The 22,467-nt window shown below is 66.0% G+C and overlaps 1 protein-coding gene across 3 annotated transcripts in view; it reads right to left on the reverse strand.

Annotated features, from left to right (window-relative positions):
• Window positions 1-5,941: 5,941 nt before the first annotated feature.
• GIGYF1 (GRB10 interacting GYF protein 1) overlaps window positions 5,942-22,467 on the reverse strand; it is a 23,323-nt gene continuing 6,797 nt past the window's right edge. Inside the window, exons 2-29 of one of the 3 annotated variants that reach the window (XM_044417301.1) lie at window positions 19,736-19,973; window positions 19,185-19,261; window positions 18,634-18,726; window positions 18,342-18,471; window positions 17,677-17,772; window positions 17,436-17,547; window positions 17,203-17,314; window positions 17,067-17,107; window positions 16,644-16,841; window positions 16,291-16,520; window positions 15,518-15,689; window positions 15,246-15,434; window positions 14,836-14,996; window positions 13,724-13,883; window positions 13,474-13,640; window positions 12,810-12,866; window positions 11,988-12,088; window positions 11,481-11,588; window positions 10,968-11,068; window positions 10,224-10,306; window positions 9,995-10,108; window positions 9,650-9,772; window positions 9,334-9,519; window positions 8,341-8,516; window positions 8,104-8,264; window positions 7,577-7,740; window positions 7,232-7,364; window positions 5,942-7,117 (exon numbers count right to left, since the gene is read on the reverse strand). In XM_044417301.1, the coding sequence (XP_044273236.1) occupies window positions 7,065-7,117; window positions 7,232-7,364; window positions 7,577-7,740; window positions 8,104-8,264; window positions 8,341-8,516; window positions 9,334-9,519; window positions 9,650-9,772; window positions 9,995-10,108; window positions 10,224-10,306; window positions 10,968-11,068; window positions 11,481-11,588; window positions 11,988-12,088; window positions 12,810-12,866; window positions 13,474-13,640; window positions 13,724-13,883; window positions 14,836-14,996; window positions 15,246-15,434; window positions 15,518-15,689; window positions 16,291-16,520; window positions 16,644-16,841; window positions 17,067-17,107; window positions 17,203-17,314; window positions 17,436-17,547; window positions 17,677-17,772; window positions 18,342-18,471; window positions 18,634-18,668 (3,363 nt within the window). In that variant the 5' untranslated portion in view covers window positions 18,669-18,726; window positions 19,185-19,261; window positions 19,736-19,973 and the 3' untranslated portion in view covers window positions 5,942-7,064. The remainder of the gene's footprint in view (window positions 7,118-7,231; window positions 7,365-7,576; window positions 7,741-8,103; window positions 8,265-8,340; window positions 8,517-9,333; window positions 9,520-9,649; window positions 9,773-9,994; window positions 10,109-10,223; window positions 10,307-10,967; window positions 11,069-11,480; window positions 11,589-11,987; window positions 12,089-12,809; window positions 12,867-13,473; window positions 13,641-13,723; window positions 13,884-14,835; window positions 14,997-15,245; window positions 15,435-15,517; window positions 15,690-16,290; window positions 16,521-16,643; window positions 16,842-17,066; window positions 17,108-17,202; window positions 17,315-17,435; window positions 17,548-17,676; window positions 17,773-18,341; window positions 18,472-18,633; window positions 18,727-19,184; window positions 19,262-19,735; window positions 19,974-22,467) is intronic. The other 2 variants (XM_044417304.1, XM_044417303.1) reach the window with 2 other exon arrangements.

Here is a 22,467-nt window from a genome sequence, read left to right on the forward strand (position 1 = left end):
CCCCCCCCCCAGAGGTGGCTTGTGGCCACTGCCTCAGCTGAGCCACTGGCAGGATGGCACGAGCTGCAACGGCAAGGGGCCTGCCCCCTTTGCCCCCCCCCACAAAGCCACCGCCTCGAATTGGGGCCTTGGGTGAAATACGTGGCCTACACTGTTGGACAAGCTCGCAATCGCCGCGAGGGGCACGGGGGGGGGTGTCTGTGCACAGGGGTCTCCTGTTCCAAGATGACTTCTGTGGTGGGCCCAGCGGCCCCCCCCCGGCACGCCTTCTACGGGGCAGCAGGCGGTGGCCTTGGCGCTGCGGCCTCAGGCCGGGCACTGCTGAGCGGCCCTGGGCGGCCCCAGCACTGGCCTCCGACAGCTGCGCCCGGGGCGGGAGGAGAGGCAGCCCCTGGCACGCCCACACGGCGCGGGGCAAAGCAGCCCCCCATGGGCCCATCCCGCACTCAGCCAGGAGTGAGCCGCAGCGCAGCGCGGGGCTTGGGGGCAGAGGCCTCCCGCCACACTCCCGGAAAGAGCAGCCTGGCGATGGGGGGCTCTCCCTGGCTCGGGAGCATCATGTGCCGCTGGCTTTCCCTGGCACTGGGGAGGCAGGACGGGGTGGGAGAAGCAGCTGCCCCCATGGAAAGCGGGCCGCGGCCCACGGCACAAAGCCCCGCGGGAGCCTTCACTCCCTTTCTGCCTTTTCCTCCCAAAGAGGCAGCTCGGCCTCGTTGCCACGCAGTGTGGCATGAAATTCCACAAGGGGAAGGTGCCCAGTGTGTTTATTGTGGCGCGGAAGAGAAAACCAGTGGGCGGCAAAGCCGGCCGAGCGGCCGCGTCTTGGGCAGCACGGGGGGGGGGGGCAGCCATGCACCTCCCCAGCCAAGGCGGCGTACCTCTGGCTCTTCATTTCTCCACCGGGGAGCAGCCCCCCCGTGTCTTGCCAGACCCACAACTGGACACAGGCCTGGGCTGCGACCGGGCCCTTCGGTGCTGCTGGTTCTCATCTCCAAGCACCAACGGTGCCGCGGGGCTGGTCCCCGCCGTGCGAGGTGGGGGACCTGCACGCAGGACTGTCCCGGCTTCGGCCCCGTCCGCCTTGCCCTCCGCCCTGGCCGGCCACGGAGGCCCTGCCACGAGATGCACCCGCCGCCGGCGTGGTGCCGCCCCGTCCCTCACCTGCTTGACCTCTCGCTTTCCAGAGACTGGCAGGGGCTTGTTTCAGCGATGGCCGCCCCCCCCTCCTGGGAAGCCTCCCACTCCAGGGGCAGATGCCCTGGGCTTCTCCAGCCACCGCCAGCAGCTGGGTTGCTTCTCTAAGGCCGTCATCCCTGCGGCCCCCGAATTGGGGGACGGCTCTTCCTAGGCAGTGGCAGCTGCGCGATATTCCTTCTGTTTGGTAGTGATGGATTCGACTGCTCCAGAGGAGTCCATTGCTGCGTGTTTCTGCACAACGTCACCCTGGGGCTGTTTCAGTAGCCCCTCGCTCATCACACCCCTTGCTTGGACACGCTCTCCAAACTCTGGGGCGTGAAAATCGGTGGGGCCCGAGACCCTGCGCCCGAGAGGTGCGTGCAGCTGGGCCCCGCGCTGCACCAACGGCTGTTCAGGCCAGGGAGGAGCTCTGACGCAACCCACAAGCTCCGGACTGCCGTTGCTCCCTTCTGTGTCACAATAAAAGGACTCTGCGCCTTCCCAGCAGGGCGTGTTTTGAGCGCATCAGGTGGTAACAACATCCACTGGGTCCATTCCAACTGCACATCCCCCTGTGGAGAAGGGGGACGGATCCTTCCGCGAGGCACGGCAAACGTGGCTCAGAACAAGGCCAGTGCTCTCCTCCCCGGACCCAGCGGGGGGCGGAGGGACAGACGGGGACAAGAGAATAATTACAGCCGCTTCCACAACCATCTAAGCTTTTATTTCCTTGCAAACTTGCAGGGTGGAGAGAAGGAAGGATATTTACAAAAGAGGTACGTGGGGCAATATGGTACATGAGGAAAGGGGGTTGGCATCGTACACCCATGGATAGTCACTTCCCTACTGAAAGCCAAACGGTTCCTATGTGTTTTGGAGAACAGCAAAGGGGGCATTATGTACAGCGCAGAAAAGCTCCCACGGGAGGCGCAGGAGCGGCATCGCAAATCCCGACGCCCCCGTCCGAGGCAGAGGGTGGAATCGCCCCCGCACACGCCTGGGAAGGAAGCTGCCGGAGCTCCAGTCGCGGAGAAGAGTCCTCTCCTTGCGTCGCACGAGGCTCCCACGCCGACGCAAGCCGGGCCACGGCGGCTCCGACGGCCCACGAGCTGCTCCGCTCCACCGGAGGCGGCAGGCGAACCCAGACGTCCCGCGTGCGGCCCGCGGCCCCTGCGGGGGAGGGCGAGGGGGAGGGAGCGTGCCCCCGCTGAAGTCCCTGGGGGCAGCGAGTCCATCTTAAACATTCAGCCAAGCGGAAAGGGGGGCTCCCTCTCTCCCCTCCCCGATTCTGCCAATTTGCACCAGGAAAAAGGTGAAGTCTGTAAACATGTTTCCACTCTCAGTAGGAGCCGGGAGGCCAGGGGGTCTCCGCTTGGGCAAGTCCCGTCACAGTTTCTTGTAATACTTGAGGGAGGGAAGGAAGGAAGGAAGGAAGGAAGGACGCCTCTTCTGTGCCGACGGCAACAGCAGGGGGAGGTAGATGGCCTCTAGCCCGCCCTTGGCAGGTGACGGCTAGAAGGCGGGAGTCGAGCGGCATCACCCTCGCACCCACAGTTCGGGCGGGGGGCACCGTCCGGCCCCACGTTTCTGCGGAAGTGGAAGCGGCAGCGGGCGACCCCCTCGACTCCACTGGCCCCGTCGAGCTGCAGCCGCACAGGGGACGTGGGCACCCGTGGCGGCGCGTCCGTCCTCCGCACCCTCCGTCCACGCGAGGCCGCCCCGTCTTGTCCTGCGGCATCTCCGCCGGGCGGCGTGCGGGGGCCAGGGGGCCGTGCGCGGGGCCCGCGGGAGACCCTCCATCGCACACCACGGGGCTCGGCAAAGCGCCCCACACACACGTCTCTCGGCGGGCAGAAACGCGCCCCGTCCCCAGAAATCTCGCACGCCCGCTGAACCTATTTCAGTGTACAGTTTAAGGCATCGGAAAAACATAGCAAAAATTGATCGGTTGTCACTAGTTTGGAACAGAAAAACACTCGGGAACGTGGCCTTCCTGTGGCCTTCCTGCCTCCGCAAGAGCCCACCGGGGCAGGGCGCTTCGCGGCGCCTCTTCCACCTGCGCCCAAGGAGGCCCGGGCGCCGCGGCCGAAGGGAGAAGCGCTCAACCACACGCGTCTCGGCCTGCACTCCTTCTGCAGCTGTGCCCCGTGAGCTTCCTGCGCGCGCGCACCGCTCTTCTCTTCACTCCATCACTCACTCGGACAGCGCAAGTGTAAGCCGGCCCCCACCCCGGGAAAAGCCACGGGCAACGCACCCCATCATCGCGGCAGCCGAGGTGGGGCCGGGCACGGATTTACATTCATAGTCACATTCCAAATGGTTGCCAGAAAGGAGCACATTTGCTACAAAAACGCTTCGCACACACGCACACGCACGGCCCTGGGCGAGGGGAGGCCGGCCTCGGGAGGCCCGGCCCTCCTGCCCGGACGACGACGACGATGGCCACTCCGGCCAGCCGGCTTCTGCGCCAGGCGAGCCCTCTTCTCCCCGCCCCACGGCACGCGCCCCCTCGCTCTTCACATTTGATGGACCACCAGGCCTCAGACACACGAGGGGCAGGGGCAGGCCTCCCCCCCAGCACGGGCCGGAGGGGCCCTGCTCCTCTCCCCTGCCCCAAACAGCATCAGTTACAACCCCTTCCAGCATCCTCAGGTGCTACAATTCTTGTGAACACTGGGCTGTGTTCCTTCCTTATTGCTAGGTATTTAGAAAAGAAGCTTAACACTGAAAAAAACCACCCACATGTTGGTCTTTCTTCCCTCCCCACCCGACCCCGAGAGCAAAGGCCAAGCTCTGCATGCGCCTCGCCTGGCCTCGTCCGTGGGAGAATTCAAACGTCGCTTGTACCATCAGAGACGGAGGGGAGGAGGAGGGGAGGAAGGGCAAGTGAGGCTGCGGGGCGCAGCGTGGAAAGGGATCCCCCGCCTCCCCTCCTGGGACACGCGCCCTGAAGTGACCCCCAACGGCCGGGGGGCACTGCCTGGTGGAGGGGGCCGCACGCCCCCGCCCCTGCTGCCACACAAAGGCCCCGGGAGCCCCGACCATGCGCTGGCTCTGCGTAAACTTTGCCCGTACCTTGATAAAAAGAAGCCTTGGGATTCTTGTAGTCCGCGTCCCACCCCGAGCCTCCGGGGCAAGAAGCCACGGCGGGGGAGCCTGCGAGTGGCGGGGGGCGGCGACACTCCCCCAGCCGCCTTTGCGAGCCAGCGAGCGAGCGAGCGAAGACTGAAACGTGGATCGGACACAAAAACGCAGCCCTTGGGTGGAAGGCCCTGGGTGCAAGGAAGCAGCTGGTCTACATACATTCTGGCGACAACCGGTACCGAGTGCGTGGCCCCCGAAGCAGCAGCGGCCCCCGGGCGGCCGCCCCGCCCTTCAGCAGACCCCACGGGCGCCCGGAGGCCGGGGGGGGGCGCCCGCCAGGCCAGGGGCTGCGAGCCGGCCAGGCGCCCCCGGCAGCGCCCCCGGGCCGCATCGTCGGCACTAGAGGGGCCCACCAGTCACGGACGCAAAGGGGGCGCAGCGCAACGGCCTCTCCTCTGCGGACCAACACTGACCGACCGGAACAGCAGCGGCAGAGGCCACGACACGCCCGATGAACTCGCGTCCCGGAAAATGCGTGGCCTTCCATCTTGGGGAGGCAAGGAAAAACGCAGGGGACGTGCCCCCCCCCCCATGTTCTCAGGGCCTCTTCCCGCCTTAGAACCACGAGAGCATCACAGTATTCACGACAAGGACTCTCCGATCGATCGAATGCACGCATGCGCGCGGCAAGACCGGCCCCCCAAGCTGCCTGGCGAGGCCTCCCCTCCCCGCGAGCAGCATCCCGGTCCAGCGTGGGGAGGGATGCCGGGGGGGGGGGGCGTCCGCACATGGAGCGAACGCCACAGGGAGGGGGGAAAGACCGAGGCAAAGTGCCTCCGCCTGCCAGGCCCTCGGGCGGCCACTCGCGTCTGCGTGGGGCTCAGGACCAGGGCTCCTCCGGAGTCCTCGGCCGCTGGGGAGCCCACTTTCCCAGCCCCCCACATGCCGCTGGGGGAGACCCAGGGGTCGGGCCGGGAAGAGGCGAGGCGAGCGGGGGCGCCAGCAGCGCTCCTCTCGGCTCAGGCCATCCCTTCTCTGTACACGGTCCACACTTCTCACAAGCGGGTGCGGTATGCCGATCACGAGCTGCGTCCCCCACGAGCGCGCCCTCCTCCCGCGCACTCGGACGCCAACGGCGGCACCCTGCGTGAGCCCCGTCCCCACGGGACCCGGGGGGGATTGTAAACAAAAACGGTCCTTGGGAGCAAAACAACCCCATTCAAGCAAAATTAGATATAAGAGGTCACCCTCTGTAAAGATACTACACGTACACAGCTACATATACACAAAAAGCACATACAGAAATGTTGCCCCTAAATACGGTGGCTACGCTAAAAACACCGGAGCTTCCAAGTAGCCCGAGACACAAACGGCGTCCTTGCTCGAGGAAACAACAACACGCACGCCCCCCCGGAGTAGACAAACGCTTGCCGCCGCTTCGCCGGAGGCGGCTGGTGCAGCTCAGGGGGAGCCGCAGGGTGAGAATCGACGTGGCTCCAGAGCGAGAATTGTCACCCAGGTATGATACATTCAATTCTGTTTTGAGTGCACAGTTTCTAGGTTGCTGCCTGTAATACGCAGGATTCCCCCCTCAAAACGCGCGCCCGACGGGATCCGATACTCATCCGCATACAGGTATACAAACTGAACAGGAAAGATAAAAAAGAGGGAACTCACAAGATTCGGAGCTTTTCTTCTCATATAAAAAAAGTGCAACACACACACACAAGTAAAAGAGTCGCTGCAGAAAACAGATCTGGCTGAGGAGCTGTAGCACGGAAACGTTTTAAGGATCCACAGGGGGAAAAAGACGACCGACCGACCGGGAGCTCGGCGGAAGGTGTGGGCGACCCCGGAGGAGGGCGGAGCGCTGCGAGACGGCCGGAAGCAGCCCGAAGATGGAGGATCCAGACCCCTCTGCTGGGGGGCGGAGAGGGGGGAATCCAGGACCGGCTTGGTTGAGCAAAGCAGCGTCTGGCTCAAGCAACCCGCTTCATCATTAGTGTCCATTCGTCTTTTTGCAAGCTTTTCTTTTTCTCTTTTTATAAAAAAAAAAACCAAAACCAAGTAGAGTTGTACATCCGGGGGGTGGGGAGGAAACGAGGAGAGGGTGGGGCATTTTTGTGCAATATCTTTAAAAAAACAACAAAAAAAGTCTTATAAAATGGCCTCTTCGTAAGAGAAAATATACTGTGCGGAGCAAGAGTCTGAACAGTATTTACACATAGTATTTATCCAAATAATAAAAAAACACAGTTCCTTTTTCTAAGTGCATTTCTTCAAGTTTTTTTTGCCTTATAAATCTTTTTATATCAAGCCTCTGTGAACTTTTGCTATTCACATTTTTAAACTTATCCCCATGTGAAAAATAAGTGTTTTCTTTTAAAGATAAACTTTTTGTAGGTTTTTTAAAACATTTTTTTTTAAAAAAAGTCTTCTAGAATCTCAAAAAGTGTGTTTTTTTTCCTTTTTTTGAATCTGTAACAAGTCACTGTAAAAAAAAAAGTTTTGATAAAGTGCCATGGCAGAAAAAGTTTTGTTCGTTAAGGTGCTTTTGTAAGGAAAGAAGTGCTAAACGTCCTCCTGGCCTGGTCCGACCGATCCGATCCGTGCCGCCACGGCCCGCCGCGCCGCCTGCCCCCGGAGGGGCCGGGGCCGGGCTGGGCCGGGGGAGGCCTGCCCGCCCGCCCGCCTCTCCTGCAGTGCACGTTCAGCCGGAGCTGAAGCCGGGGAAATCAAGGCAGCGGCGGCACCCAGGAGACGCGCGGAGAGACAGAGGGGTTCCTATTGCTGTGCGGGCGCCGTCAGTAGTCCTCCACCGTCTCCAGCTCGCTGGCGGAGCCGTGGAGGGCGTAGCCTGCGGGGGAGAGGGCGGTCAGGCGCGGGGCGCGGGGCACCCTCCTCCCTCGGCCGCCCGGCGGCCCCCCCCCACGCCAAGGGGGCGGGGAGGCCCCCGCGGGCCGCCTCTCACCCAGGATGCTGGGATCCGCGTGCAGCATCATCGGGCGCCGCTTGATCCTCACGGCCTGGCTGTTCTCGAAGGAGGGCGGCTTGGGGTTGTGGTTGGACTGAAAGAGGCTGCCAGAGCTCAGCCAGGAGGCTTCCTGTGGGGCGAGGCGGCGTCAGGGCGAGGTGGCCGGGGCCCGCCAGCGGCCCCTGCTGGGGCGCTTCCCCGAAGGGCCGAGCCGCAGCCGGGCGGGGGGGGGGCCAAGGCCGGGCCCCGGGCTGCTCCGTCCGGGGGGCGCCCCCCCCCGGCAGAAGCCCGGCCTCGTTCGGGGAGCCCCCCCCGCCGCCCCGCGTCCGTGCGGCGCCCCACCTGCTGCTGCTGGCGCTGCTGGCTGGCCCTCTGCTTGGCACGGCGCTCCAGGAACTGCTTCGCAAACTCTTTGGCTTCCAGCGTGTCTCCCAGGTAGGAGCGGATGCAGTCGTGGACCTCGTAGGGGGACTCCACCTCCTTCAGGAAGGCCACCGCAGTCGGCACTGGGGGGGCAGGGGGGTGAGTGCGCCTCCTGCAGCGGGCTGCCCGGGCCGGAGGGCCTGCGCTCCTCCCCAAAGCGGGCGGGAGGAAGGTGGGGCGTCCCGGCCGGCTCCCCTGCCCTCCGGCCAAACCCCTCTTGTGGGGGGCGTGGGGGTCACCGCAGGACGGCTGGGACCCGCCTCCATTTGGTGGGGGGGTGCCGCTCCCCTCGGCCGCGCCCGCCACCGCATCCGCCCCGGCCCGTCTCAGCCTGTGCCGACAGCGGGCACCGCGCCACGGACCTCGCCGGGAGGGGGCGCCTCTGCGGCGGCAGCGCGAGCGCCGAAGCGGCCCCGGCCCCGGCCCCCCACCGCCCCCGCGCGTACCGTCGAGGTTGCTGGAGGTGTTGAGGGCGTGCAGCATCTGTTCGCACCACTGGGTGAAGCCGTCCTGCGGGGGCTTGTGGGCGCCCTGCAGCAGCTTCAGCAGCTTCTCCTCCTCGTCTGTCTTCTTCCTGCTCTGGCGACAGGACGCGCCGTACGTGTCCCTGTCCGGAAGCGGAGCGTCAGCCGGGCCCGCTGCCCCGGCCGCCCCCCGGCCGCCCCGGCTCCCCAGACACTCACCCCAGGGAGGGGCTGCTGCGGCTGTTCTTCAGGCCCAGGCTCCGGGCGAGGGGGCCGGCGCTCTTGAGGCTCTCTTCCCAGAGGCTGATGGAGCTGTTCTTGTCGTGGGCCCCCCAGAGGGCGGGGGAGTCCACCCCCCACTGCGACGGGAGGCTGCTCAGGCTGTGGCCACCGTGCTGAGGAGCGGGGAGCGCGAGAGCGTCAGAAGCGCCCCGCCGGATCGGACCCGGCTCCGCACGCCGCAGCGCCCCAGCCACCCGCGGGTTCGCTCAAGGGGACGGGGGCAAGGCCTCCGTCCGCCCAGCCGGTGCGCGCAGGCAGCCCGGCTCCGCGGGGCGGGGAGCCCAGGGCCAGCAGGCCTAGCAGCCTCTGGCGGCCTCCTCCCTCGCGCAGCTCCCCCTCCCTTTTTGCAGCCGTCCAGGTCGGCAGCCATCGCCGCTTCCCGAGGCGGCAAGGTCCACAGCTGCGGTAAACTCTCTTTCGGTCTGCCCAAAACTCCCCCCAGTCCGCTTCACGGGGCGACTCCGGGTTGGAGCATTCTAGGAGCGGGAGCAAAAGCTCTCCCCCTCCACCCCACCGCCACCCCCTCACGCCTCCCCTTCCTCGCCTCTGCGCCATCGAAGCTGTTGTCCAGCCCCCCGGTCCCTCTGGTCACCCTTCTCGGTCCCTTTCCCACCTCAGTAGCGCCCCTTCCCAGCAAGGCCACCTGAAATGAACACGGCATTCCAGGAGTGGCTGCGCCCAAGACGTGCGGGAGGGAAGAGGGAGGCCGGCCGGCCCTCGCAGCCGGGAGAGGAAGCCTGCAGGTCTCCTCACGCCGCGGCCCCGGCTGGAGACGCTCGCTGCGCTCGGCAACCCAGCCCGGACGCGGCGCCTGGCAGGGACGGGCCGGAGGGGCGCTCCGGGGAAGGCCGAGGGGGAGGCCTCCCGCCCGCCCGCCCGCCGGCCACGGGCCCCCGAGAGCCCCGGCTGCGGGCAGGGAGGCTCACTCACGGCTCGCTGCTGCGCCCGCTGCTGCTTCTGCAGGTGCCGCTCGCTCTCCTGCTGCAGCTCCAGGAGGGCCTTCATGGAGAGGCTCTGCTTCGCCGGCCCGCCCCACAAGGGGGTCGAGTTCTGCTGCTGCTGCTGCTGTTGCTGCTGCTGCTGCAGAAGCTTCAAGAGCAGCTCCTGCTGGCGGCACTGAGGAGACCGCAGCGCTCCGTGAGGGGGGAGCCCGGCCAGCCACCCCACCCCACCCCACCACACCCCCGCAGGCCGGCCCTGCAGCCCGGGAGGCCGAGGCCACCCCACGGCCCGGAGCGCTGCTCACCTCTTCCCGGAGCTCCCGGCACGCACGGGCGTCTCCCAGCTTCTGGATGTCGGCGATGCTGAAGCTGTTCTGGGTGGAGGAGCTGCTGCCGGACTGCTGGCCCCAGGACGACGACGAGGGCAGCTGCAGACACGGGGGCCCACCGTCAGCCCGCCTCTCCCGCCCGGGCAGACCCCGGCCCCCAGCCAGCGCGCCCCGGGGAGCGAGCGGTGTGGCTGCCCGCCTGCGGGGGAGCCGCGAGGAGCGCCCCAGAGGATGGCTCGCGGGGCCGCCCGCCCCCTCCACCGAGGGGCAGGGGAGGGCCCGGGGCCGGGGGCCCCTCGGCACGCGGGGCCCCGCCCTTGCCTGCTTGCGCCGGAACAGGTCCTCCTCCTCGCGGCGCTTCTGCTCCTCCTGGCGCCGCTTCCGCTCGTCCTCCTCCCGCTTAGCCCTGAGTTCGGCACCTCTCCGCTCTTGCAGCTGGGGGCAGAGGGAAAGACGGAGGAGCTGGACGGGCCGCCCACCGGCCCCAGTCCTCAGGCTCCGCCTCGGCACCCAAGCCCTCGCTCGCTCGCTCGCGCGGCACGCCACTCACTTTATGTTGCAGCTGAAGTTGTTCTAAATTTGGACCCTGAGTTGAAGAATTAATTGGAATATCCCATAAGCTGGCTTCACCGCCTGCAAGCGGGGAGGGGGAAGAGGGGAAAGAGGGTTACCAATCCGAGAGCCGAGCACTGAAGCGGCCACTCGGGCCTGCCCGGCTGACGTGCAGAGTGCCCCATGCCCCCGGCTCCCCAGAACGAGGAGCGCCCGCACAGCCTCCCCGGCCTCCCCACCCCAGCCCTCCCCCTGCAGCCCGCCAGCCACTTTCAGGGTCTTCACCCCCGTGCAGCGTTCACCCAGGCGCTGCTGACAAGCCCACCAGCCGCCCACCCAAGGGAAGCGCTGGACACGAGGAGACAGGCGGCCACTGAGGCGGGCACTTCACAGCCACAGCGGCCCGAGCCCAACCGAGGCCCCTGGCCGTTCCGGAAGGCCCCCGCCTCTGCTCCTTGGACGGGAGCGAGGGACTAACCTGAGAGGAGGAGGCGGCACAGCCTCCGCTTCGCCTGCCGACACCACCCATCCGCACAAGCCCCCCCCGCAAAGCAGTCGCCCCCTATTCCCACTTGAACCCAGGCCTGCGAAGGGATCCGAACCCACCCCAGAGCAAGAGGCGCTCGGAAGAGCGCTCCCGCCCTCTCGCAGATGCGGAGGGCCAGCTCCCCGGTGCTTCCCAAGCCGGCCCCCCGCCCCCCGGCCCCGCGCACACACACTCGGAGGGGGACAGAGGAATGACCTGCTTGCGGCGAGGCTGAGGTATGTCCGTCCCACAGGGACCCGGTGTCTGGCACAGATAACGATCGGTTCACGCACGGAATCATGCCTTGCTCTCCGGCTCTGCAAGGCAAGCGACACCGCAGGCAGGGGGCACGGAGTCAGCTGCGCCTGCTCCCCGAACCCCCAAAGCGCTGGCCAGGAGCACAGGCACCAGAGCGGCTCCAAGCTGCCCTGCCCAACCGGGTGAGCCCCACGTTCCTCGGACATCAGCGGTTCCGCGGCCAAGAGCGGCGTTTGCGGGCAAATGGCTCAGCGGCGCCCCGGGGGCTGTCGGTCTGCCCGGCCCGGCCCGGCCGGAGGACCTCTGGGGGCCTGCCAAGGCCACACCAGGAAGGCGCAGCCCCCTCCCCGCTCCTGCTCTGAGCCACCGCAGGGGGCTTCCCGGGGACCCCTGGGCCCGGGGAGGACCGCCGGCCACGCCCCGGCCGGCCCGTCGCCTCTGGCAGCAGTGGCCCAGGGGCAGGGCCCTCACCGTGGCTTGAGCGCCTGCAGCTGCTGCAGGAAGGTGGCCAGCTGCTGCTGCGTCACGTCCCCCGCCGCCCCCTTCTGCTGGAGCGCGCACTGGGCGTACTGCTGCCTGCTGGGAGGAAGGCGCCGGCTGAGCTGGGCTGTGCGCGGTCGAACCGGGGCGGCCCCTTGGCCGGAGGGCAAGCGAGGCCCGCCGGCTGCTGAGGCGCGAGGCCCACCACGCAGCTCGGCCGCAGGGCAGGGCAGGGCAGGGCTCGCGCACGGGGCCCGCCCACAATCCGGAGCGCGGCCCGGGCCGAGTCGCCATGCCAAGGCCCTTCGGGGCACACGCGCCCAAATGCAGTGGCCGGAGACTGGCCCCCCCTTCCTCACCGGGCGGCTCACGGTGAGGAGCGGTGGCTCCGTGGGGCCTGCTTGCCCCGTCCCGCGGGGAAGGCTCTGCCCGGCCAGGCTGCTCACAGGGAAAGCGCCCGCCCGGCCCGGCCGGGGCAGCGGTGGGGGTGCAAGTCACCTGTTGACCAGCTGAAGCAGCTGTTGGTGCTGGAGCTGCTGGTACAGGGCGGCGGCGGCCAGCTCCTGCTGCTTCTTCAGGCGCTCCTGGTCCATGTTTCCCTGGAGAGACAGCGGGCGGGAGCAGTGAGCCGCTGCCCGTGTGGCCCACGAGCCCCGAAGCAGCGAGAGCCAGAGAGGGCCGCAGGGCAGGGCAGGGCAGGGGCGACTCCCCACGCCCAGCTCCCAGGCAGGAGGGAAAGAGCAGGTCCTTCCTCAGCCCAGCCGTGACCGTGGGGGCGGACCGCCGGCCAGCAGCGCCCCCCCCGACCCCCACCCCACAGAGAGCGTTCTCGGAGGCACACACTGCCTGCCTGACGCATCCCGCTCCAGCTGGCGAGGAAGAAGGGTGGGGAGAACAGATACTCCCGGCCCGCATCTGAAAGCGAAGACACTGGTCCGGGTGCTGAATTTACGAGCAGCGAACTCATCACGGCCGTCTCTACCACCCCCGCAGTTCCCGACTGCCTCCCCAGCTTGCTGCCCTCCAGACAGGCTGGACACAGCCCCCGGCACCTGGCCCCACGGCCAGCAGCCGGGCAGAGGGCCCTGCAAGCCGCAGCTGGCTCCACGGGGGCACCGGCCCCGGGAACGCTGGCGCCAAGCAGCGCCACGCCAGCCTCTGCGCGGCTGCTCGGGGGCAGAGTGGGCTCACCGCTCCCCCTCAGGTGCTGCTGCTTCTGCAGGGCCAGGCCCTCTGGCGGTGGGGCTGGCCAGGAGCACGGGGACCTCTGCGCACTCGCCCTTCCTACAACCCCCCTAAAACTTTGAACTGAGCACTCACCACAGCGACCTTGGTGGTGTAAGCAACCTTTTTGTAAACGCCCAGAGAACTTCGGCTCTGGGTGGTATAGAAATAAAAAAAAATAACACAAAATCAACCAGGCTCAGCCACAGGACAAGCCCTCTCTGGCTCTTCAAAGGGCCATCCCGGCCCTTGGGCCTGCGCTGCTCTCAACCCCCGGCTGTGTGCTGGGGACGCCTCCTCCCCAGGACCCATGCGCACGCCGGGCTCCAACGGCCGGGGGGCAGAGAACGTTCCCGTAGCCCCACTCGACTCGGCGGGACTCATTTCGGAGCAGATCTGCGCATGACTGCTTGCGGAGCCGCTTGCAAGCAGCTATTGCAATATTCACCGCTGAACCGGGTCAAACGAGTGTAGTGAACGCCTGCAACAGTGGGGAGCAGCAGGGCTCCCCCCCCCATGCGGGAGGATGCCTCCCCCAGGCGGTGCCCAAGGGGCGGCCCCTGGCGGAAGAGGCTGCCTGCCCCAGCGGCCCCGCTGCGGCAGGGACAGCGGGGCTCCCGTCCAGGACCTGGGGCTGCCGCGGCCCCCCTGCCCGTGCGCCCTGCCCTCGCACACCCGCCCCCGGCAGCGAGGGAGCCGGGGACGGGCACCGCTGCCCTGCCCACCCCAGCCCCCCGGCAGGCGGCCCCGGGGTCCTCACCAGCAGCGGCGGGGGCGACGGACCGGGAGCGAAAGGCACTCTTCCCCACATCTTGATGACTTCTCCCAGCGGCTGGAAGCCCTCGTCGCAGCCCCGCTTCACCAGCAGCGACATCGTGAAGTAGCCCGCCTGGAACCACTCGGCCATCTCTTGGGTCGCGAAGGGGCCTGGAAGGCGAGCAGGAGAGGCCGGCGTGAGCCGGGCGGCGGCGCCGGCAGGGCCGAGGGGCCGGGCCGGGCCGGGGGCGCACCTTGGATCTCCCCCTGGGGATCCTTGTAGAACCACTTCATGGCCGCCTCGTGGGAGAGCGGCAGGGCGGCGGCAGTGTGGCGCTGGTCCGCGATGGCCCGCGTGAAGCACTCCTCCTCCAGGGCGCTGTCCTGCAGGGAGGCCACCATCTTTTCCGCTTCCTGCGGGGAAAGAGCAGCACCCGTCAGGGCGAGGCGAGGGAGCCCACGCAGGCCGCGCTTCTGTGGGAGGCCGGATCGGGTCCTCCCCACGCCCCCCACGGGGCACGAGCGCGGCGCCATGCTGCTCCCGCAGCCGCACGAGGCCGACACACTCCTTCCCTTCGCGGCATCGCAAAGACCCCTCGCGAGGCACCCGGGAGGAGGAGCCACGAAAGGGGAGTGCCGGCAGGGCATCCTGCCCCACGCCCGCCGCCAGGGCGCTCGGAGGGAGGGCAGGTGCGGAGGGCAGGTGCACGCCTCTGAGCCAGGACGGCGGGGGGGCCCTCAGGTAGGAGGGACTGGCGGCCGCAGGCAGGCATCTCCTGGGGAACGGCAAACAGCGTCTTTTGGTTGCTTTAAACTGTACTGAATGACTTTACTTTGGTCTTAGCTTCCTGTAAACCACTCTAAGATGGCTTGAGATAGTATGTATACGAAAGAGAAAAAAATAAAATTTCAGCAGAGGAGTTGTGTTTTCTATTGCCGGGCCGAGGGGGCTGGGGGCTGCGGCTGAGAGAGAAGAAGCACCCTCACCTTTTCTAAAGGATTACCTCAGTGCCAACGGGAATTGCACCAGGACGGCCAAGTGGCTGCGAGGAGGTTTCCCCGGTAATTGCCCGGAGTTTATTGCATTGCTCCCCGCAGTCTGGCCCTGGAAACAGTCTGACAGAGCCCCAGCATCCCCAGTGCCGGCCGAAGTGCCGCAATGCCTGGGCGCCCGCCCTCGTCATGCCAGAGAGGCTGCCAGAGAGCCCCAGGGCAGCAAGCGCCAGCTGGAGCCGGCCACGGGAGCGGTCTGCCCAGCCGCTGGCACCAAGGATGCGCCACCCAGCACAAGACGCAAAGCGCCAGCACGGGGGACGCCCGCACACCCAGTGGGGTCCTTGCTATCCTGGAAGTGGCACCCCCTCACCTGCTGCAGGTGCTTCATCCCATCCTCATCCTCATTGTCTCCAACTGTGAATTCGGTAGTGGCGGTGGCCGCGGCAGACGAGGACGGCACGGGAGGCACGGGAAGGGCGGCGATGGCGACAGGGCTGAGCTGCGTGGAGCGACTGAGGAGGCCTGGGTCCCCTGGGGGGGTTCCGGGGTGGGAAAGCCAGTCAGCAAGAGCAGGGGCCCTGTGGAAAGGGCGGGGGCAGGGAGCGGCCTGCTCGGCGGGAGGGGGCCACTGTCTGGCCCTCCCCAAGCCCCGGCACAACACGCGCCGCCCCCAGGACGGGAGCACCTGCGCCAGCCCTGCCCGGCAGAGCCCGAGGGGCGGCTGCCTCCAAGCCCCGTGGCACCAGGGACCGGGGGAGAGCCGGGGGGGAGCCCGCGTACCATCCATCGCTTCCACAGCCGGGCTGCCGCTGGCCGCCGCCACGGGCGCCTCCACGCCGCAGGAGCTCCCCAAGATGACGCTCTCACATTCACTCGCGGCGGCCGTGGGGAAAGGGGGCCCTGACCGCCGTGGGGCACCGGGAGGAGCAGGGGGCTTCTCGTCCGGCCCGGGCTGGGCTTCCTTCCGCTCTGGGGACAGGGGTCAGCGTGTTACCGCAGCCTGAAGCTCCGCCGCCTGCCCGCCTCGGAGCAGACCCTCCCTGGCCACCTACCTCTCTCCACCCCTTCCGTCGCTACGGGGCTGACAGGCGCCTCTGCACTCTCCTTCCGATGGCCCTCCTTGGCCTCCGGCGGGCACTCCTCCTCCTCCTCCTCCTCCTCCTCCTCTTGCAGGGGCTGAAAGCTCAGGTCCTGCTCCTCAGGAAGGGGCTCTTTGGGACTCTTCTGTGGAAGGGGGGGTCACGTCAGCTTTGGGCGGCACGTTAAGGGACCCCAGGACGCTCTGCCATTCAGCAGGGGGGAGGCAGCGTGACGGCTTTCAGAAAGGGGGGGCAGAAACAGACAAAGAGAGGGGAGGAGCACACACGCTCACGGGGCAGGAAGCTCTGCGAAATCTCTCCCCCATGGAGAGCTGGGGGGACCCCCCCCCCCGCAGGGAACCGACAGTCCTCTGGCAAAGAGAAGGGCACTGCCCCTTGCGAGGCACCAGGAAGGCCTGGGCAGCCCTCCCAGCCTGGGCCAGGTTCAGTCCTGGGGGCGCTGCCAGGACCACACGCTAGCAGCTGGGGGGGGGTGCAAGGGCAAAGGGCCCTTCAGCACCTCCTCACTTTGAGCTCGTGCGATGCGTCACCGAGCCCCAGGAAGGCAGCGCGAAGCGTGGGGGGAGCGCACAGAGCTCGGAAAGCGCCTGGCCACTGGCCCCAGGCCGGCTCCCACCCCACACGGGCAGCGCTCTGAGCAGGGAGCCGCGCGGCTCCCCAGCAGTGGCTGAACTCCTGGCCTCCAGCGGGAGGAGCGGAGGGAGGCGGGGGCCCGGCCAAGGCACCTTGAGGGACATGAAGGCCCCGGAGGAGTCGAACGTCCCCATCTCCTCCTCCTCGTCTTCCAGGCACCACTCGGGCAGGCCGTCCTTATCGTCCTCAAAGCTGTCGCTGTTGTGCCGGTGTCGGCGCCCGCTCCGCGGCTCGTCCTCACGCTCCCGGAAGTCAAAATCGAACTTCCGCCGACGCCCCTCCCCACCATGCTCTCGCCACCCTGCGGATCGAGGCCCTCCATCTGCGGGGGGGGGGAGAGAAGCACCGAGTCATGCCGCCTGGCCCCCCACCCCGCCCGCCCGTTCAGGCGCAGGCCCCCGCCCCGCACGGCTGCATCGGGCCGCGGCGCCCTGGGCCCGCTCACCTGGGCTGGCCGACCGCCAGCGCTCACTCTCGCGCCTGGGCCCCCCGCCCTGCCGCCAGCTGCCTCCGGGTCCCGGCACGCCGGCGCTGCTCTCCTCCTCCTCCTCGTGCTCCTCCCGGAGAGTGCGCCAGTTGTCGCTGTCGGAGCGGGCGAAGTCTTTGCGGCCGGGGGGAGCGCCTTCCTCAAAAGGGAGCCGGGCTGCCAGGGAGAGGGCAAAGACGACCCATGACCCGCGGCACCAACACCCGCCCGCCCCAGAACGGCTGGGAGTGGGAGACACAGCTGGCTGGAGAAGGGGGCGCGACGGCCACGGACAGCGGGACGGGGCGCCGACCAGACCGCCAGGCCCCGGGGGTCCGGGCAGGGGAAGGGAAGCCCTTCGGCCGCTCCTGCCACAGCTCCACCGCGCTCGCTCCAACGCACCTCCTTCCCGCCGGATGGGCTTCTCAAACCGCCGCTCTCCTCTGCAGGAGGAGAAGAGGAGCGGGTCAGCACGGGTGGCGGGGCGACAAGCGTGCCACCAGCCCCACGGCGGCCCTGCACGGCGGCGCTCACTCACCGGTCGTCCCAACTCTGGCTGCGGTGGATCTCGCGGGCCCCGCCACGGCCAAACGCGCCTTCTACCTCTTCAATGCTTCTTTGGTAAAAGCCACCCTCGCCACGGCCACGGCCTGGGGTGGGGGGGGGACGCAAGGCAATGTTTAGCAGAAGCCCCTGCAGTCCCCAGGCCAGAGCACAGGCGGGGGGCAGCAGGCGCCCCGCCCCACGCAAGGGACCCGCGCACCCCCGTACCTCGGCTTCGCGTGCTGCCTCTCCCGCGGGAGACTCCGGCCGGGGCAGCCCCGCCGCCTTTCCCCATCAGCCGCAGCACCGCAACGCTGTTCACGGACATGGAGAAGTTCCTCTGCGGGAAGGGAGAGGAGAGGAGAGGAGAGGAGAGGAGAGGAGAGGAGAGGTGAGGTGAGGTGAGGTCGGAGAAGGCCCCCGGGTTCTGCTCCCCGGGCGCATCCCCCCCTTCCGGGCCGAGCCCTACCTGCTCCTCTTCTGTCAATGGTACTAATGCCAGGGGCTGCAGAGGGTCATCCTGGAGAATGGCAGAGAACTCTTTGTCTTGGATCTCCTCTGGGACCTGCCAGGAGGGAAGCCACCGGTGGATGGAGGGGGACAAGCTACCTGCCAGGAGGTGCCAAGGCAAAGGAGGCCTCCCATTTCTCTCAGCTCTCAAGCCGGACTTCGCAGGGGTGGGTCTCGTGGGAATCGAGGGAGCAGACGGCCCGGAAGGGGCGATCTGGGCATTCTGTTTTGCAGGGCGGCTTCCTGACAAAGCGGCTCGAGAACGGCCGAGGCCCTCAGCTCAGCAAAGAGGAGACACCGGGACCGACGGAGCATCACGTGCCGGGACGAGGAGAGCAGGGACGGCCACCCTCCCCGAGCACCGCAAGCCATCTGAGGAAACCGGTCGGCCAAAGGCAGCAGAGCTTGGCCCGAGGCTTCCCTGGGGGATTTACGGCCTGCGCCCAGCAGGGGCGCCCCCCTGCACTCCCCCACCTCTGCTTCACACTGCCATCGGGAGCTGACCCCGTGCAGGCACACGCCCCGCCCACACCGGGGGCCTCTCTGTCTGGCAGCCCTGCAAGCCGCCGGCACAGCCCCCGGGCACGGAGGAAGACGCGCGCTTCAGGCAGGGGCCGCACGTACCTTGTTGTCTTTGACGTAAAGTGCTAACATCTCTTCCCGCCCGTATCGGTATTCGGCTAGTTTGTACTTTGGCATGGCAGGGGAGGGTGGGGGGGAAGCAACGCTCCCGCCGCTGGAGAGTGCACGAAGCCTGGGGAAAGAGGAGGAAGGGGGGGCAGGTGACGCTGGGGGCAGCACCCCTCCTCCTCACCACCGCTGCGTGTTGCACGGGGGGGGGGGTCTCCCGGGCCCTGGGGCAGGGAGCTGCGTGCGCGGTCCACTGGCTGCCCCGAGCGCCGCTGCGACGGCTTACCACTCCGGCCCAAAGTTCAGCGTTTCTGCGGCCATCCTTCCGCTCGCTCTCCCGCGGGGCCTGGCCGCCGTGCTCCTCCTCTTCTCCGGTGACCTGGAGAGGCACAAAGGCCTGAAGCCACCCGGAGCGCGAGACGTTCCCAGCAAAGCCACTCCACGGCAACTCCCGGCGTGAGCACCGGAGAAAGGCATCGCGGCCCGTCCCCCTCCCGGCAGCCTCCCGGAGGGTGGGGAGCCTGACCGCACAACCGGCCCCCGCGTGGGTGCCCTGCCTCCCCGCTACCCCACGGCCTCCCTCAAGGCCGGCTTACTAACAGCACCACTTTCCTAAGCTGTGCAGCCCTGCACTGGGATTCTGGCCTGGGCCTCGCCACCCCCACTGGAAATATGGCCCCCCTGAGCTTCTCCAAACTTAGTGTTGAGCCTAAGGCTGAAAGGCGTCCCCGTGCCGGCTGCAGAGAATGCATCCTGGGGTTGCCAGAGCCCGGACCTGGCCTGGAGAAGGCACACCGGACGCGGGGGGGGGGGGCACTTTCAAGCCACACTGCCCACCTGCGTTACACTTCAGAGGCCTCACTCGCCCTTGCTCGCCCCTTCCCGCTGGCAGGCCAACTCCAACAGCTGGGAACCTGGAAAAAGGGCAAGACCAAAAAATGCCACGCCGGAACCGCAGACGTAGCGGTTTGTCAGACGGAGGGCAGGGAACAAGTTGCTAAGAAGTTTGGGGCCGCTGCTGCAGAAGCGCCTGCAGATCTCCTCTCTTTCAAGACCAGAGGCAAGCCAAGCTGCGCAATCTGGTCAGGGGCACGGGGGGCACATCGCCTTTCCCACTTTCCATGCCGCCGATTTAGTCTAAGACGCATGCCCCGCCCTCTCTCCTGCAAGCAACCCAGCATGGCTCACACAACCCCCTTTCCCGTTTTGTCCTCGCAACAACCCTGTTCCTGGGAAGAGGCAAAACATCCCTCTGTGAAATCCCAGTGCCAGACTTGGAATTTGCAAGAAATCTTTCGGCGGGCGGAGAATGCATGCTGGCCGGAGGCGTGTGGGAGGCAGCCTTCCCCGCCACCCCCGTTCCCCCAGACGGAGGAAGAGATGCTCACCCTCAGTGGCAGCCGCACCGCACACCGCCTCCTCGTGAGCGGCCCAGAAGGGGATGGCAAGGCAGGCGAACAGAGCAGCAGAGCGGAGGGGAGAGGAATCGGCCTCCTCCCCCACCGTGACCAAAGCTGCTCCTGGAGCTCCCAGCTCGGTCGAGGCCACGGGTAGTTTCCCAGAAGGCTGCTTGGTCTTGGCCCCCACGGCAGAGCCCAGTGGCCCAACTCACATCGGAGAAATTCTCTAGAAGAAACAAGACAGCAGTAAGAATCGTCACACCGCAGGGGCAAAGCTGCCCACGCAAGCCTCACCCACCAAGCCCAGCTCCCTCCCGCCTGAAGGGGAAAACCCAGTTCCGCACCAGCCGAGCTCGCCTTCGGAGGCGACGAGTTATTTGCTCTGGGTCAGCCTGGTCCCGAGGCTCGGCCCCAGGAGCGACTCTCAGTTAACGTGCCGCAAGCAGTGACCGAGCACGACCGGACCTTCGCCATTTCCCTCGGACACCCCTGCTGGCTGAGGAAGCCTGGGAGCCGCAGTCCTGAGGTGTCACGTACCGCCAAGAAAGCGATGCCACGCTGCCCACAAAGTAAAGCAAGCCGGGGGGGGGGGCGGCAACGTCCAAGCACCCCTTGCCCTGGTCACAGGCCGTGAGATGCTCCTGAACTGCTGCTGCTGCCGCAAACGACTCCCAAAATCTGCCTACTCAGGATCCTGGGGAAAGTGTGTTTGTGTGTGGGGGGGCTTTCCCCCTTTCCTGAAAAATGCCAGAACTAAGGAACAGCCAAGTGTTCCTGAAGGGCTGTGGGACCCAGAGGCAGAAATCCGCACGGGTTTATGGAAATTGCTGCATCACCGTTCACTCAGACAGCTTGAAAGGGGGACTAGACCAATTTGTGGACGGGGAAAGCGTTATCCACCGCCATCAGCCGGAATACTGGTATTCTGCCTGGCGCACCGCTGCCCGGGGCAGCGTGCACGCTCCACTCCCTCCGCGACCGCGACCGGGCTGCTCCGCGACCTTGAATGCTCTGCTTGGCTGACTTCCGGCATGCCCCAGCCCTCCTTGAGGCGGCCCTTCTCCGCCTCTCTACACCACGGACTGGCAGCTTGCAGCCCGCTCGGTGTTTAAGCCTGCAGCTCTCAGGGGAGGGGGTCTTCTGTTCGGCTACTGTATTTGGAATTCGGGGGGGGCGTCAGAGCTGCATGTCACCCAGAAGCACTCCCAGGGCGTTGGCAGCTCTTCAAATTAAAGACAGCAGCCGTGTATTGCATTTCTCTACGGGCTTGGCACGGAGGAACCGGGAGACCAGCATCGGGAGGGCTGCGGGCTTAACCCTTTCCATGGTCACCACTGCGTCCTCCTCCAAGGGAGAACTGGCCAGGCAGAGGAGGAGCAGGGCTCAGGGACGAGGTGCTGGAGGGGCTTCACAGGCCGGGTAGGATGTGCCTACGGCAGTGGTGGCCAACCTTTCGCACGCCCCGCGAGCCAAGCAGTCCCGGCAGCGCACACAGGGGCCATGCGCCTGCTCGGAAAGGAGCAGTGCCACCAGGCGATGACGTCACGTGCCGTGACTCATTACCTGGGACTCGTCCGAGCTTTCACATGGCCGGTCAGTGCGCTGCCAAACAGATTTTGCTTGGACTGGCTGTGAGGTGTTTTCTCTAAACTAAAACCGAAGTTTCCAGATTTTATTGTAGTGTTAGAACTTCGGATTTTCGGTTGCAGTTTGGGCACTCAGTCTCTAAAAGGTTTGCCATCACTGGGCTAGAGTTAGAAAACGAGGAGTCCTGGCATGATTTCGATGGTTGGAACGTGTTTAGAATGGGCAGAAAGGATGAGCTGTGCAGAAAAAGCTACTCAGTGACGGCTTTGTCAAAATCCCATCATTTCCAGTGGAACTTTACCCCCATATTAGGGTCGGGGTGTGCACCAGGGTAGGGTTAGGGTTAGGAAAACGAGGTGTCCTGGCATGGTTTTGATGGTTGGAACGTGTTTACAATGGGCAGAAAGGATGAGCTGTGCAGAAAAAGCTCCTCAGGGAAGGCTTTTTCGAAATTGCCCTCTTTTCCAAGGAACTGTAGCCCTGTATTAGGGTTAGGGATGTGCACCAGGGTAGGGTTAGGGTTAGGAAAACGAGGTGTCCTGGCATGGTTTTGATGGTTGGAACGTGTTTACAATGAGCAGAAAGGATGAGCTGTGCAGAAAAAGCTACTCAAGGACGGCTTTTTCGAAATTGCCCTCTTTTCCAAGGAACTGTAGCCCTGTATTAGGGTCAGGGGTGTGCACCAGGGTAGGGTTAGGGTTAGGAAAACGAGGTGTCCTGGCATGGTTTTGATGGTTGGAACATGTTTACAATGGGCAGAAAGGATGAGCTGTGCAGAAAAAGCTACTCCAGGGCGGCTTTTTCGAAATTGCATTAGTTTCCATGGAACCTTAGCCCTATATTAGGGTTACGGGTGGGCCCCAGGGTGGGGTTAGGGTTAGGAAAACGAGGTGTCCTGGCATGGTTTCGATGGTTGGAACGTGTTTACAATGGGCAGAAAGGATGAGCTGGGCAGAAAAAGCTACTCAGGGAAGGCTTTTTCAAAATCTCATTATTTCCAGTGGAACTTTACCCCCATATTAGGGTCAGAGGTGTGCGCAAGGGTAGGGTTAGGGTTAGAAAAATGAGGAGTCCTGGCATGGTTTTGATGGTTGGAACGTGTTTACAATGGGCAGAAAGGATGAGCTGTGCAG

Source organism: Varanus komodoensis, unplaced genomic scaffold (assembly GCF_004798865.1).
Source record: "Varanus komodoensis strain SLA01 unplaced genomic scaffold, ASM479886v1 scaffold87, whole genome shotgun sequence".
NCBI lineage: Eukaryota > Metazoa > Chordata > Lepidosauria > Squamata > Varanidae > Varanus > Varanus komodoensis.